The sequence below is a fragment of the Artemia sp. Qi Xiang Cuo genome, chromosome 4, assembly GCF_049724085.1.
Source record: "Artemia sp. Qi Xiang Cuo chromosome 4, ASM4972408v1, whole genome shotgun sequence".
NCBI classification, from domain to species: Eukaryota; Metazoa; Arthropoda; class Branchiopoda; order Anostraca; family Artemiidae; genus Artemia; species Artemia sp. Qi Xiang Cuo.
In genome coordinates, this window is record NC_142797.1 from 1,493,112 (window position 1) to 1,508,707 (window position 15,596).

General features: G+C 36.0%; 1 protein-coding gene across 1 annotated transcript; it reads right to left on the reverse strand.

Annotated features, from left to right (window-relative positions):
* Nucleotides 1-6,378: 6,378 nt before the first annotated feature.
* On the reverse strand, nucleotides 6,379-15,130 carry LOC148952671 (transcription factor SOX-3-like). The gene is made up of 2 exons (XM_089087350.1): nucleotides 14,919-15,130; nucleotides 6,379-6,845 (listed from the first exon to the last, which is right to left on the reverse strand). Exons 1-2 carry the CDS (start codon nucleotides 15,128-15,130, stop codon nucleotides 6,467-6,469), a joined length of 591 nt encoding a protein of 196 aa, XP_088943476.1. The 3' UTR covers nucleotides 6,379-6,466.
* Between the last annotated feature and the right edge of the window lie 466 nt (nucleotides 15,131-15,596).

Sequence of the window (15,596 nt, forward strand, 5' to 3'; positions counted from 1 at the left end):
AAACAATAGGCTATACGAAAAATGTGGTTCAATACCGCTTTCTAGGTCTATAATGAAAGAAAGGTTGAGGTGGTCAGGGCATGTTGTTCGGATGAAGGATGACAGACTGCCGAAGATTGTTCTTTTCGGCCAACCATCTAGGGCTAAACGGAAAGCAGGTCGTCCCCGTCTAGGTTGGGAGGACGTCATAAAGAAAGATTTAAAGGAAATGGGAACTGCGTGGGCGGGTGTAAAAAGGGAGGCTTTGACTAGATTGGGGTGGAGGAGGAGCGTGCGTAGCTGTGTTGGCCTCAGGCGGCTTGGTGCTGCGATGAGTTGTTAGTAGTAGTAGTAGTTGCCTCGGAAACAATTCTCTTGGAAATACATCAAAGACATTAATGAACTTCACTCATTCCTTTTTCATGACAAATCAATCATTCTTGACATCACCTGTCAGACATAATCCAGAAAACATCCATCAAAGTGAGAAAATTCCTGTTTTTCCATTCTCACTGACAAAAACCATAAAACAGACATGAATTACTGTTGACATCCATGAAAAACATCAAATAAATTGACCGACACATAACTGTCCAAGAAACATCCATAAATGTGAGAAAATTCCTGTTTTTTCAAGTGAGAATATTCCTGTTTTTTCATTCTCACTGACAAAACCATAAACCACGTGGTCCTGTCACGAGTCAATAAGGCCTTTCTACTAGCAGTGGACTCAGCTTTTACTAAGGATGTCAGCAACGAGTTGGTGTAGACGATGGTAGTGTACTATTAACACTTCGGGTGAGCGATGGTGAGTTTAATAAGCTCGGATTCTTTGCCAGATTTACTGTTAATATTAAAGTGCATAACCCCATTCCACTTCCTTCAACTCCTGTGCCCATCATAAGAAAAGACTCGCAGTTGAACTACGCACTATTCCGGCAACCCCATGCATTGCGTCATTCAGTTGCATATGATTGGAAAATGACATCTTAGCAAATCATAAAGTACACCCTATAACTTACCATTGTTGAAATCTTATACAGGAAAATTGCAAGATACACGATACTGATTGAACAACAACAAAACATCACTGTTTTTTACATGAGCTGCAGTGATATATCCTCTTATTTTTCTTTCCTCGCTGAGGCACTGGAACATCATACAGAGCTGTTTAAGGAGTCATAAGAAATAATCTTATCCTTTTTTGTATGCCTAGAGTTGATAAGACCGTCATAAACTCCCCCATGGTGCACTAAAAGTGCAACTTCTGTGACTTTTTTTGCAATGGATAAGCTAGGCCGGACACATGATCATCATAGAGAGCTAATTATGGGCTCGTTTACAAACTAATTTTTATGTTTAATTGCTCTTTATAAATTTGACTATATAAAGCAATAATAAAGAGTTTGCTGTTTTTTTTAATGAAATGTAACAAAAGAGGGTGTTGTCCAATAATAAACACTCGGCAGATAGATCCCCCACCTGCAAAAATTCTCCTCTATAAAGAATCCCCCTGGAACTTCCTTTATATTTGAAATAGCGACAATATTTTAAATTTAAAGTGTTAAAAAAAATCTGTGAATTATTAGCGTATTCGTTGAGCCTTGTTTAACTAAGAATATGCAGAAAATTTGACTTATTCTTGGCGCCATTGTGTTAGAAACCTTATATTAATTAAAAATTAACAGGGTTGACAAACGGATGGGAAAATTGACGCCTAGAGTTTTAAAATGACCGTTCCCTTTGTTTAAAAAAACAAACAAAAAATCTAGAAAAATAACAACAAAGTTTGTTTTGGTAAATCAGGGTATGGGGGTGTACATTCCCGTAAGGGAGAGAGGGGCCCTGAATGTTTTTTCTAAAATTTACTTCGTAGCTTAGTCTCCTAGTGCTATATATTAAAACTGATAACAATAGATAGAGAGCATGGCCCGGTACCGCTTACTTGTGAGCATGAAATTTCCAATTTGTGAGAAAAAATATACATATATTGTTCGGATCCACTTTATCTTACTTGTAGCAGACATTTTGTACAGCATGCTGATGCAGAGATAAATCTCACAGCAGTAGCACTGCGTTACGTGAAATACGACTAATAATACGAGGGCAATTCAGAAACTAACCTCCGGTTGATTGAAAAAAATACACCAAGTTAAGTAAAAATATTTTAATATATACATCTTACAACTACATCTTTGGACTATTTTTCGACATAGTCTCCATAACGATTGAGGCACTTATCGTATCTCTTCACAAGCTTTGAAATTGCTTCTGCATAAAAATCACCCGCTTGTGCCTTGAGCCAGCCTGTAACCGCATCTTTGAGCTCTTCGTCGTCATCAAACCGCTGGGACCCGAGCCATTTCTTCATATGCATGAAGAGGTGATAATCGCTTGGCGCCAGATCTGGGCTGTAAGGTGGATGGTTGAAAACGTCCCACTTGAAGGACTCAAGAAAGGCTGTTGTTCTGCGAGCAGAGTGAGTAATAATCCTCGTAGTAATAATCCTCTGCACATTTATGTCAATTCTTTTTTTTGAGCTGGTTAAAAGAATTATTTAGACAAGCGAAGCGAGAAGTCAGCATGGTATTTTACATAGAGACAGCTCTACATTTATTCAAGGCCGTATCCAGGGGGGCTAGGGGGTCTGAACCCCCTCTCCCCGAAATGCTTGTCCGACTCGTAAAAAACGTAATAAAAATGAATACAAACAAATTTTTTATGCGTTTTTCAATTTTCTTTGTAACCTCCCCCCCCCACAAAAAAAAATTTGTAAGCCCCTCCCCTCCGAAAAAAAGTCCTGGATACGGTTCTGCATTTATGGGTTAGTTTGTGATTACAAAACGCAAGGAATGAGATGTTATCAGTGGTCACTAGTCGTTTCAGTTAAAATTAAGAGAATTTGGAGCTATATTGGAGTTTTTATTCAAATAGTAGAAGTAAAAAGTTAAAACAATTATATGATTCCTGGAGCTGATCCCTCCCTCCTACTAACTTTTAAGACTAAACTATGAATGATTTGACCTATTTAGCTACAGTGCGAAAATTATTATAAAATGTACTAATTCTTATTTACTTTTTCGATGATTTCTTTTCATGTTTTTCAATAAAAAAAATTCTTATTTTCAATGATTTCTTGTGTTTCAGTGATTACATTTCTGTCCTATTTGAAGATGTAGAGGTTGTATTCATATCCATTTTTGAAAGTATAAAAACAAGAGAATCTTACCTTGAACTGATCGGTTTTAGGAAGTAAAAGACCCTTACCTATTAGGGGAAAAAATTTGACCTGAACAAACGTATCGAAACAGGAAGTATAGCACGTTTTCGCTATTTTCCATTAAATAGGATTACCTATTTACTTGATGATAAGGTTTCGAGTGTAGTATATTTGCATAAATATTAATATGGAACATATTAGGAAGTGTAATGAACACCTATTTTTCATTTTTTTTATATTAAAAATGATGGATTAATAAAAAAAAAAAACTATTTGCTCAGAGTAAAGAACAAAGTTGAAAGTTAAAACAAGCAGTAGTTTCAAAGTTACTTAATACTTTTTTTCTCCAAATTATTGGGGGGGGGGGGGGTTTCCCCTCAACAACGACACTGGTATCATTGGACCTTTTGTCAAAGTAGGATAACTTTTCGCTGCATTTTCTTCAAAAAGTATGGAGAAAGGGGAAGGTTTACCCCATACCTTTTTTCTTTCAGGGAAATATGTTTTTAAAAAGCTGGCAATGCTGGCAATATATGAGAGAGCAGAACTATGAGAATTCAGCTGAGTTTTCTGTAACAGAGAAGGATGTATAGATGTTTCAAAAACTGAAATTCTAGACCAGATTTCCTTCTGGTTCAATTCAGAGGCGAGGAGAACTTGCAACCAAACATGCCATCAGCAAGAAGAAATATATATGTATAGGAGGTCTGGAACATGGGAACTAGGAGTGATATGCTCCACTCTAATGCGTAAATATTGTGAGTATAACCATTCATCAGAAAATGGTTTAACCGTAAATTTGATGTGTACAGTCACAAATTTAGTAAGGAGCTTCAATAAATTCAAAGACAAACTTTTTTTATTTTATTTTGATTAATTCAAAATTTTTCAACAAGATTATTTAAAATTTTACCAGAAAAATTTCCATGTCAGCTTCATGACAGTTTTATATCCTGCTGTTGACAAGTTGAGTTGCAATAATTCAATAATCTGATACTTTTTTTCAAATTAATTTGAGACTTAATAAAAATATGAAACAGTAAGAGGGGATATTCAAAGTTAATGTTTGCGTAGTTGGAAATATGAGCAAGGCTACGTGACGGCTCATATAATTTTACTGAATTTTTTTTGGGAGAAAAGTATAAGAATCATTTTCTCGTGAGATTCTAAATCATTTCTTAGTCATGACATAATGAAGACACTCCTGTGTGCCATCCGTACTATTTATCAATCTAGCTGGTAAGTATTTTCTATATTTTTTTTTTGTATCGGTCTAAATGTTTCAAAGAAATAGGAGAAAATAATAAGGAAATAAATAGACGTACCATGGGGACCAATAAACATTCTTTTGAATCTCTTAAATTTTCGCATATTATTTCTATTTTGTTAGTTGACTTTGGGGTGGCACCATCAAAAGGTATAGCAGCACAAAACAATGCAGAGTTTCATGATAAGGGGACAGAATAACTAGGCAATGCTATAGCGTTCCCTATAGTGAAGGGCCATTTCTCAACGTATTATATTTTATTTTTCACCAGAGACACTTCGTGTCTCTGGTGAAAAGGGGTGCTTGTATAAACTTCGGTGGGGCTCAGCTGATTATAAATAGAAACTTCAAGTGCCCTTTAATTTAAATTTTAAGAATACATATGGTCGGAGGGCAACTAGTTGACCCCCCTTCTTACGACTTTTCCCCCCAAATACCTCCATTAAAAACTTGAGATTGCCATTTTGTTCAATATGGTCCAAAGGTGAGGCAACTATGCCTCCAGGATTGAAAAGGTTAACAAGCCCTTGCTCCTAGAGCCTCCAGGGCAAGGGATGCAAGTTATGCTAGCTGCCCATTGTCAACATGTAAGGTTTTTGCATTGGAATGGCGGTATATTTGATTCTGGGTCTCTAAAAAAAGCTTAGGGTATTAAAGTGAAATTTTAAGGAAATGTCGAGAAGGATTCTGAACACAATCAGAACACACTATGTGCTTGCTGGTTTTGGAGAGGGAAAATCAGTAATATCTAAAGAATAGCTGAGGTTATTAATTTAATACTTTTTATGTTAAGTGGAGGAGATGTCAAAGAGAGATTAGAGGGCAACCAGCCCCTGTCCCTCTTTGCCCTTTATAGGTACACCCTCTGCTTAGCAAGGAATGAAATTTGAAATTGTTGTTTTGTTCATTTTGGACACTAAGTCTAACAGCCATGCCTCCAGTGATGCCTTGTCCCTAGGAGCCCCAGGGCAAGGATGATAAATTATGCAGTTTGCCCATTGTTTGCACATAGGATTTATCAGTAGTGAATGGAGAAATGTTCGGTTTTGGGTGTATCCGAAAAGACTAAGGGTGAAGTTTCAGAGAATTTGAGGCATATGTTATACCAAACCAAAAGGTACTATGTGCATCCAGTTTAAGAAAAAGGAAAATGTACAATATTTCACAACGGCTGAGTATATTAAGTAAAAATGTTCAGGAATTGTTAAAGTGGATGTTAGAAAGTGATTAGAGGGCTGTCAGTCCCCCCACCTATCCTGGCCTTTTTAGTTGCCCTCCTTGAAAAAATATTTAATCACAATTTTGAAATAGCCATCTTGTTTAAAATAGTCAAAAGGTCAAATGACTATACCTATTGTATTAATATAACCTCGTCCCACCCCACGGTTTTTGAAAGAGATATCAAAGACACTAAAACACACTGCGTGTATGCTGGTTGACAAAAGGGCGCATCAGGAATATCTAAGGAACGGCTGAGGGTATTAAGTTAAAACTTTCAGGGAATATTGAGAAGTATGTTGCAGAGATATCGAAGGGCAGCCCCCTTGACCTTTTTAGATGCTTGCTTTCCTCATCACTGATCAAAATGTTTAAATTTTACCATTAGGATGGGGGGGGGGGTTGAGGTTTGATAATGGGTGTTTTCAGTAAGCCTAAAGGTATTAATGTGCAATTTCAGGGAGTATTGAGGAGCATGTTAAATAAATTCAAAAGATGTCATTTTGCATCGGTGTATTTGCAATATTTCAAGAACAACTGACGGTCTTAAGTTTAAGCTTTCAGATAATGTTGAGGGTGATGTTAAAAGGCGATCGGAGGGCAACCAGTTCCGGAGGGCAAAACAGGAGAAAGGGACATAGGCTGTTAAGTTTTTGGGAATAACTATATTTCTGTTGCTACCATAAAGTTTTCCATAGTTATATAATTTAATTCGTTGAAACACAGTTGCGGCAACATATTATATATTTATATCACATTCAGTTGATTCTGATTCTTCAGTTTCAATTACTTTTGTATTTCTCGTTTTGACTTTCTTGAGTCCTACAGTTTGCATTTTCAATCCCCACTTCGTAATAATTCACTTTTGGGATATTTACAAGTTGTTGGTAAGTTAGCGTTGGCAGCGGGTAGTATTCTCGTCTAGTTTGAACCTCTTCTATACCTTTGAAATTTTGTAGCTGAAAGGGTAGTGGTAAGCCTGCAAACCAAATGGGGGGCTGGTTTCGAAAAATTTCAAAGAAATATGAGGGTGAAATTATCCCTGGAACTACAGGAGGATAGTGTGACATGACTTGATGTCCTTGATCTTCTTTTGTTAAGGTTCTTGGCTTTCTACGTGGCCTGTACTTGTAGTCGGGATGTTCTTTCATGTGCACAGCCCTGAAAATAAGATGAAAAAAAATCAAAGGAATATAATTAAAACTTGTTCCTAAATTATTACGATAAATAAACATGATCTGTTTCGAAACAAAGAAACATAAAAATATAAATGCTTATAGAAAATCTTGACGTGTTGGGGAGTAGAAGCCAGGAGCCTGAAGGTCCCCTGCAATGTGTTTTCCTTGGTTTCAATATTACAAACTTAATTAAAACAACAGTTTTATTGTCGAACAACATTTACGCCAGCAACATTTTGACAATTATTGTGATGCTTGACAAAATAGTGTTTGATTTCAACCCCATTCGAATTGTTGACCTACGGCTTCTGGACCAATTCTAAATATGTGGATAATGTTTCAATAGAAGTCCTCTTAAAGAAGTTTGAGGATGGCCCCCTGGGGTTGCAATAATCTGCTCGGACCATGTTCGATTTAGAACCTATTAATCGCATAGGACCTATTAATGTACATGAATAACTAAATCTTAAAACGAGTGAAACTTAAATTTAATATGCAAATCAAGCTTGACACCACCAAAAATCACTACAAACAAGAGTTTGAGTATCTCCTCCTTCTCTCACTGTAAAAGTCTAAAACCTACTGTGTCATTGGCGCTTTAGCAAGTTTGTGTCAACCTTGGAGTTTTTATTATCTAATGCTTGAACTATTCTTAACAAAATGGCTATCTGAAAGTTTTATCAGATAGGTTTAGGGAAAAAGGGCGTGGTAGGGGGGGGGGGCTAATAGCCCTTCGATCACTTTTGAATCTTTAAAAGTGAACTAAAACTTTCCATTTTCAATCAAATCAGCCCTCTCTGGAGTTTATACGAGCATCTCTTCAATAAGAACCATACATTCCCCAGGGAATAACTTGCAACGCCTGTCCCCGGGCCCTGGGGTCTTGTGTTGACCCCCAACGGAGTTTTAATATCTGATGTTTGAACTATTTTTAACAAAATAGTCACCTTAAATTTTTTATCGGATCGGTTTCGGGAAGAAAAAGGCATGGAGGGGTTGTCCTTCAATCTCTTTTGACTCTGAGAAAGTAAACTAGAACTTTTAATTTACAATCAAATGAGCCCTCTCTGAAGCTTATACGAGCATCTCTTTCATAAGAACCATAAACGGCCCCAGGACATGACTTACAATATACTTTGTGCAGACTGACTTTGTTTGCAGACCGCTTTGAAGGATATTAATGAGTCAATTTACCGATTTATCTTAGATGATAGTCTTAAGAGGATCCAATTTCCCTATCAACTTCTCATTCAGAAATCAGCCCTACCGGAGGGAGAAAAACAAATTCTATTAAATATTTATTGTGCAGAAATCATTCATGCACTGCGTTGTGCTGAATTTGTGGCAGTTTCTACTAGCAAGGCCCAAGTTGGCACTGAATTTCCTAAATAGTCTGGACATAGTGCACTATCCGAAGCTTGTAATCGGTCTAAATTCCGGCATAATCTTTGCACTGAGCCTGGCCGGCCTAAAAATTTGGCAGTCAACGAGGCACGACTATTCACTAAGCGTAAGTTCAGTAAGATGCTTCAAAAACATAAGCCTGATATAGTAAAGAAGTTTAGCCAGTCCGTTAGTAATGACTTTAGTGCTGCGTGGAAACTTGCAAAATCAAAAGGTGCAACTAGAAATAATATGATTACTTGTGATCTTCCCAGTGAACCTGAGTGGGTATCACATTCTGCAGCTGCATTTTCACAGCCCGATAGAAATCTTGAACTTTTATATCAAGAAGAGTTGGATGTAAATCTCTCTACTACACATGGTATCGGTTTTGCAGTGTCAATGCCTAAAATATGTTCTGCGATTTTACAGCTTAAGAAAAAGCATTCTCGTGGTGTCGATGGATTTATCTGGTATGCATTTAAAGCCAAGGAGTAGTATTCTATTAATACATCTAGACTTTTTTTTAGAATTTATGCCTGTATTAAAAAAGTTAAAGATCCCTCTGAATGATCCCTCTGAATCCCTCTGAATCGTCCAATTACCGTATTTTCTTCCTCATGTAAATTAATGGAGTTACTTGTGATTGAAGAAGTAAATTTATGTTGTCATTTCCTGGATTCGTAGTTCGGATTTAAAAAGGGTATAAGTAGGGATCATATCCCTAGCCTTATTGCAAATCTTTTAACTGAATAGAGAGAGCTTAGGGAGCCCCTAGGTTTTGGTAGTGATGATGCGCGACGAGCTACTTCAAGATCGGGCTCAAGGTCTTGATCATTCGATTGTTACGTGTTTTAGAACTATGTATAAAAAGCTCCATGTTAAGATTAAGGTACATGTTGATGGTGGTTTTGTTTTTTCTTAGAGTTTGATTCCTGTGCAAAAAGGGATTAGACAAGGTGCTATTCCCTCTCCTCCACTTTATGATAATAGGGTCCTTGAGGCACAGTCACGTACGTTCACTAGTTGTATTTATTGGGAACTTGATGTTTCAGTATTGAATTATGCTGATGATGTGTTAAACTTAAACCGCTCCGTGCTCCAATTGAGGAAAATTTTAACATCTTAAGTACTGATTATGCTAAAATTGTTCTATCAATTAATGCTAGTAAAAGTGTTCTGCTTGTTTTTGACCCAAGGGTAATGATGATGTTTCCTTTGAGGCGAAGTTCGGTGATCAGTTGATTACTTCTTCCAAATCAATGACTTACCTTGGGTTCCCTAATGGCCATAATATGGAGTCAACCCGCGATGGCCTGATCACGAGTTTCGCTGAAAAGGCTTATGGTGCCTTAATATTTTGTAGAACACGTTATAACCATATTCGCCTTCTTGGATTATTTTTACAGATAGTGATAAGAAGCGTATTATATCCCTCTTCCTTAAGTATGCGAAATATATTTTGGGTTTACCACCTTAGACACGTAATACTAGAATTTTAGCGAAGTATAATTTGCGTGACCCTTTAATGATTATTATGAAACGAAAGCACCAGTTTGCTTCCTCATTGCTTCAGCTTCATCATCATCAAGTGGCATCGTCAGTGCCATTGGATGTATTGTTTATTTATTTTCTCTATTAATAGTTCTCTTTTAACTTGTTTGTGTGTCATTCGTATAGACCTTTCCTTTTCTTTTATGCTATCTTTTCATATACTTTATCGTGTGACATTCTATGTCTATTTTAATGGGCAATAAAATTATTTATTCATTTATATTTATATACATAAAAAATTTAGAAAATCAAAGGTTTATTGAAATTAAAATAAGACGGCACCAAAGAGTTTAAAAGTAAATTGATTTAAGATTATGTTTTGAATTTAGAACGATGAAGAAGTGGAAGAAAAAATCCAAAAATACTTTTTACTCAGTTGAAGACGTTGCTGTGATTCCGTTTGTTGATAGAACATACTGAAAGCAATTTATGTGCCCATAAACATAATAAACGAATGTATTAATGATAATTTTTGAAACACACTATCCTTGGAAGTAAAAAATAAACCGCTTCAGCCTTCTTTTAGCTATTTCTGGTGACTATTTTCATAAGTTTAAACATTTCATTAAACCAGGGTTCCCACCCGGTAAAAAATAAAATCACTAGATTTTAGTGATAGATTGGTTGGTTAACAATTTTCTTGAACAATCTAGTGATTTATGTGCTTTTTAGGTAATATAAAAGATCACTACAAATAGTGATAAATCACTAGGCTTGGCAACCGTGCATTAAAATCATAGCAATCAGGTGTGCATAAAAAATATAATAGGAGTTGGCATTCGTTTGGTAAACGCCCCTTTTAAAGTATTTAGGCGAAGGGATCACCCATCCTCTGCTAGCTGTCGTACATCACGGAGTACCACTTATACCCCCACAAGTGACTCAAGTCCGAAGTTCCCCTTGAAGCCAACACGGCACACATTTCCCCCCGGCCTTTTGTAAAGATTTCTGAGATTGGATCTCTTGATGCAGGAAAAAGATGGCAAATTGTGCCCTTTGTCAACAGTAGGAATGACGTAGATGGCAGTTTTGGTCGTAGCAAAAACTAAACATTGTTTTCTATTTCTAATAAAAAAGAATCTACTATACTTTGTCTTTTCCCAATATTACACAATATAAAAGGTAAGAAAGGGAAGATTATTATTAGATTTATGTTCTTTTCTTTGATCAAATTTCAATTCTATTAAACAAGGGGTGAAATCTAATACAATTGGAATGAAAATTAAAGAAAAATGAAACTTTTTCATCATTTGCAGCTAAGCAAATAATACGAGTCATAAATGTTTAGCTTTGTACATGTGTCAGAAAATTACAGGTGACAATGAATTTTGTTGATACTGATTTCGAGATCAAAGAAAATTTTTGCCATTCCAAAATGGTTTTATCTCTGGGATTTCTGGAGAATTTGATTGTCCTTTTTTTTTAGTAAATACAGCTCAAATTTCTACTATATTTTTATAATATTTTGACCAGTGGCGCCCCCCTAGTGTAGTCCAAAGTAGTGTAATTTACTTAATTAACTCAAGTTTGCGTTAATTAAACTTGTTCCTAACGCAAGTTTATCGGATTAACCTATTTTGCGCCCCCCTAAAAAAAAAAAATTCGGATCAACCTATTTTGCGCCCTCCCCTAAGAAAATCCTGGGTCCGCCCCTGATTTTGACGTGGAAAACACTTTTAGTTATAGTCTTTAAAATAATATGTTCGAAAAATCAATGGTTCCTTCAAACAGATTTATGAGGGTATTGCGACAAATGGTGACATTTCAATTCTAAGAATCATCCTGTTTTAAAAAAACCATCTACTGAATGTTCTTCTGGAATGTCCCTACTTTAGCTGCATTCAAACTGAGATTTTGTCTTCTCCTCTTTAATTGCTAATTTCTTTTGAACCCTGGTAAGGGTCAAACAAAACTCCATTTTGGCTTCATCTATAGATTAATAATCACCCTTTTTAGAGTAGATGTTTCCGCGAGATGACGAATTTCCCCCTTGGGGTAAAAAAAAAAAATTTCGAGTTATTCTAATAAGAATTCTATGCTTCCTGAATATATTACCCATTTCTTACTTTATTTAGAATAAAGCGTCTGTGAGACATACCCAATTAAAGGTTAATATGGAAAATATGACATGAGGCATTATACTTTACAGAATGGGTGATTTCCCCGGGTAGTTCTGATTAGATCAATCAGTTGGTTTTGGGGACTCAAAATAATTTTGTTTGTCTTTCAAAGAAACATTTTGTATTTTTAATTTGTCAATATACCCTGTTATGTGTCATGACTTAGGTATCTAGTACGGAATATCCAGATTTTTTTTTCTTTCTGTTTTTGAGGGAGGGGGGAGGGTTAAGGAACTTAACCTTTTAGGGAAGGGATCAAATTCCTTTTGTATTGGTTCTCACGTAATGGTATGTGACTATTTTTATTGCTTATGGCTCTTGTCTGACGGGCTATTAGCCAATACAGTATTTTTTTTTACCTCTTGCAAATTATGTCTTATTTTAAAAAAGAATTATAATGGGCATATATGTTCAAAAAGAGTAACTGCACGGTTTTAAAAGGTTGCAATATGTTGAGAAAAGAGAAATACAAATTTAAGGTTTTGATTTTTTTTTTTGCCAGGCCACTCTGTATGGAGAGAGTTGTCGTGGAAACGTGGGAAGTGGCTGGAGTGGGAAGTTCACTCGGAAATTGAAAGTCGTAGCGACCCTTATTAAAATTAAAAGTGATTAGTGGGCAACCAGCCTCCACCCACGCCCTTCTTGTTTTCTGTCTCTCTCAGCCTCCAAAACGTCCAATCCCAAATCTGAGATGGCCATTTTGTTCAAAATTGCCGAAAGGTCCAATAACTGTTCCTCCATAGATGACTTGACCCCCCCCCCCCCGCCGCTGTGTCAAGGGCTCTAAATTATGCAAGTTGCCGTTGCTTATGTATAGGTTTTATCACTGGGAACTAAGAGCAAATTTGATCCTGGGTCTCCAAAAAAGCTACGGGTAATTAGATGAAACTTTCAGGTAATTTTGAAGGAGGTGTTGAACTAAATCATAAGACACGGTGTACATGCAGTTTGTCAAAAAGGTGTATCTGCAATATCTCTCGGAAAAGCTGACGGCAATAACTTAAAGCTTTTCGGACATATTGAGCAGGATGTTAAACTAAATCTAAAGACACTATTTGCATCTCCACTATCAAGAGGCTGTATCTGGCGTTTCATAGAATATCTATGACTAATGGTATCGAGTTGAAATTTTCATGACATATTGACTTGGATATAAAGTTTAATCAAAAGACACTATGGCCAACAAGATTCTCGAAAGGGCGTATGAAATACGGCTATGCATAATACATTAAGCCTTTCCGGGTATGTTGGAGGGATGTTAAACTAAATCAAAAGGCACTATGCGTGTCAGGGTTCTCAAAAGGGTGTGTCCACAATACTTCTTGACAAGGGCTATTTAGTTGAAACTTTTAGCAAATGTTGCAAGGGCGCCCGCAGAAAAGTTTAAAGGGGGGGCAGATACCAGAATAGCGGAGACAAAATAAAACTGAAATAAAATTATCAAAATTGGAAAGTGTTTTTTCCACGAGGGGTATTTTCCGCGGGAGGGGGTATTTTCCAAGGGGGTAATCGCCACGGGAGGAGGAGTAGACGCCGGCCACCAAACTGATCATAATACCCTTAGACTGATCATATTGCAAACAGTGGGTGGTACAAAAATGTTATTCTATACCGGTATAGAAAAATCAAGAGTTTTACTATAAAACAGAATGTTTACTATTTTACTAATATTTTTACTAATTACTATTAATTTTACTATTCCAATTAAGTCATTTATTTGTAATTTATTTAGAATTATTTGTTATTTAATTATTATTTATTTGTTGATTTATTAAAGGATCAACATTTTTAATTCATAAATTCTGGTATCTTGACTAAATTCCCGTTCAGGTTTAAGCTAAAAGTTAATTTTCATTATTATGAAAGAAAAACAAGCAAAATTCCTAATAGGATAGGACCTTATAGGATACAACCAATCGAATAGACACAGGATGACATTATAGACTTAAGCATAATTATAATCTTCCCCTTAACTAGGATTATATTTTAAAAATTAAGGAAAAGAATAAAAAAAATTAGACTTACGTTTTTAGCTTGACAAAATATGAGCAAAAACCAGGACCAAACTGACTCCTGGTAAGGCACGACGCTGTATATATATAAAACTTTCTTTGTTTATTAATTCCAAAGTGCGGTAAGCTTTATCAAGCTTGTCTTACTATTGCTAGGGCTTAAGAACGCACTTGAGAGTATTTACTCTACACCCTAAATCGGGTTCCGGTTTTGGTCTCCTTTAGATAGATAAATAATGACCTATATTGAGTTAATCTAAACAAGTTGATTCTAAACAAGTTTCATAGCAGTTCTTAAAGACAAAACAAAAATAAGAAATTCTTTTTCTTTGATTAGTTGTTACACTTCTATTTTCTTCCCATTCTGGTCTAAATTCCAGGGGGACCATGGCCCCCGGTCCCCCCCCCCCCTGCGGGCGCCCGTGAAATGTTGAGGGGTATGTTGGTCTAAAACAAATGCTATACGCATCATGGTTGTCAAAAGGGTGTATTTGCCTTATCTCAGAAACAGCTAAAAAAAAAAAACTTTGGATATTGAACTAAATCAAAAGACACTCAAATGGTCCACATTGTATATTTGCAATATCTAAAGAACGACGAAGCATGTTCAGTCGAAACTTTCAGGATGTGTTGAGGCGATAGTGAACTAAATCAAAAGACACTCTGCCTCAAAGTTGTCGAAAAGAGAGAGAGAGAAAGTGAGAGAATGAGAGATAGAGAGAGAGAGAAATAGCAAGAGAGGTAGAGAGAGAGCTTGTAGTAGAAACTAAAACACTAAACATTCTCAATCCAAGTTTCTTCCTTGGAATAGTATAGGACTTCAATTAACTTCATTAAGCACCTTTACCGAATCTAAATGGTCGCCATTTGTGGCTCAACATTGACGTATAGTGTCTTAAACTTTTGTGCCATTTCTTGAATACTTGGAAGTGCCACGATCCCCTCCTTAAAAAAAGTTTTTAAACTAGCAATTACCACTTTTATTACCTTAAACGCTTTGCTTCGTCAATGAAAGGTCGTTTTTCATTGTCTGTAAGAGTTTTCCACTCAATTCCTAATCGCTTAGAAATCTCTGAATTGTGCATTTTTGGAAAATCATGTGATAACTTTCGCCTTTGTCCTCGAGACCAAACCATAAAGGCATTCATTGGTCGTTTCACATGATCAGGCTCTGGTGATCTTCTTTGCTGTAAAGCCATAGATTAAAGTTCACCTGAAATGCAAGTAGAGCAAATTTGTCTAATTACATAAGAAAGTAGGGAATTTAAAAACCTATTAGATGGATGACTAGAAAAAGGTCTTATGCCTGGGCCAGGTCATTGTTTGTCAATCAATAGCCAAGATTTATGAATAATATATGTTTTTCCTTGATTTTACGGTCACCAATATTACATAAAAGGAGAATGGCCTTTTAATGAAATTCGTTGGACACAAATAGTGATTAAATAAAAAAGATAAATTTTTTTTTCAAAGGAGAATGGCCCTGAAATTCCTGTTGGACACAAATAGTGATTAAATAAAAAAGATAATTTTTTTTTTTCAAAGGAGAATGGCCCTGAAATTCCTGTTGGACACAAATAGTGATTAAATAAAAAAGATAATTTTTTTTCAAAGGAGAATGGCCCTGAAATTCCTGTTGGACACAAATAGTGATTAAATAAAAAA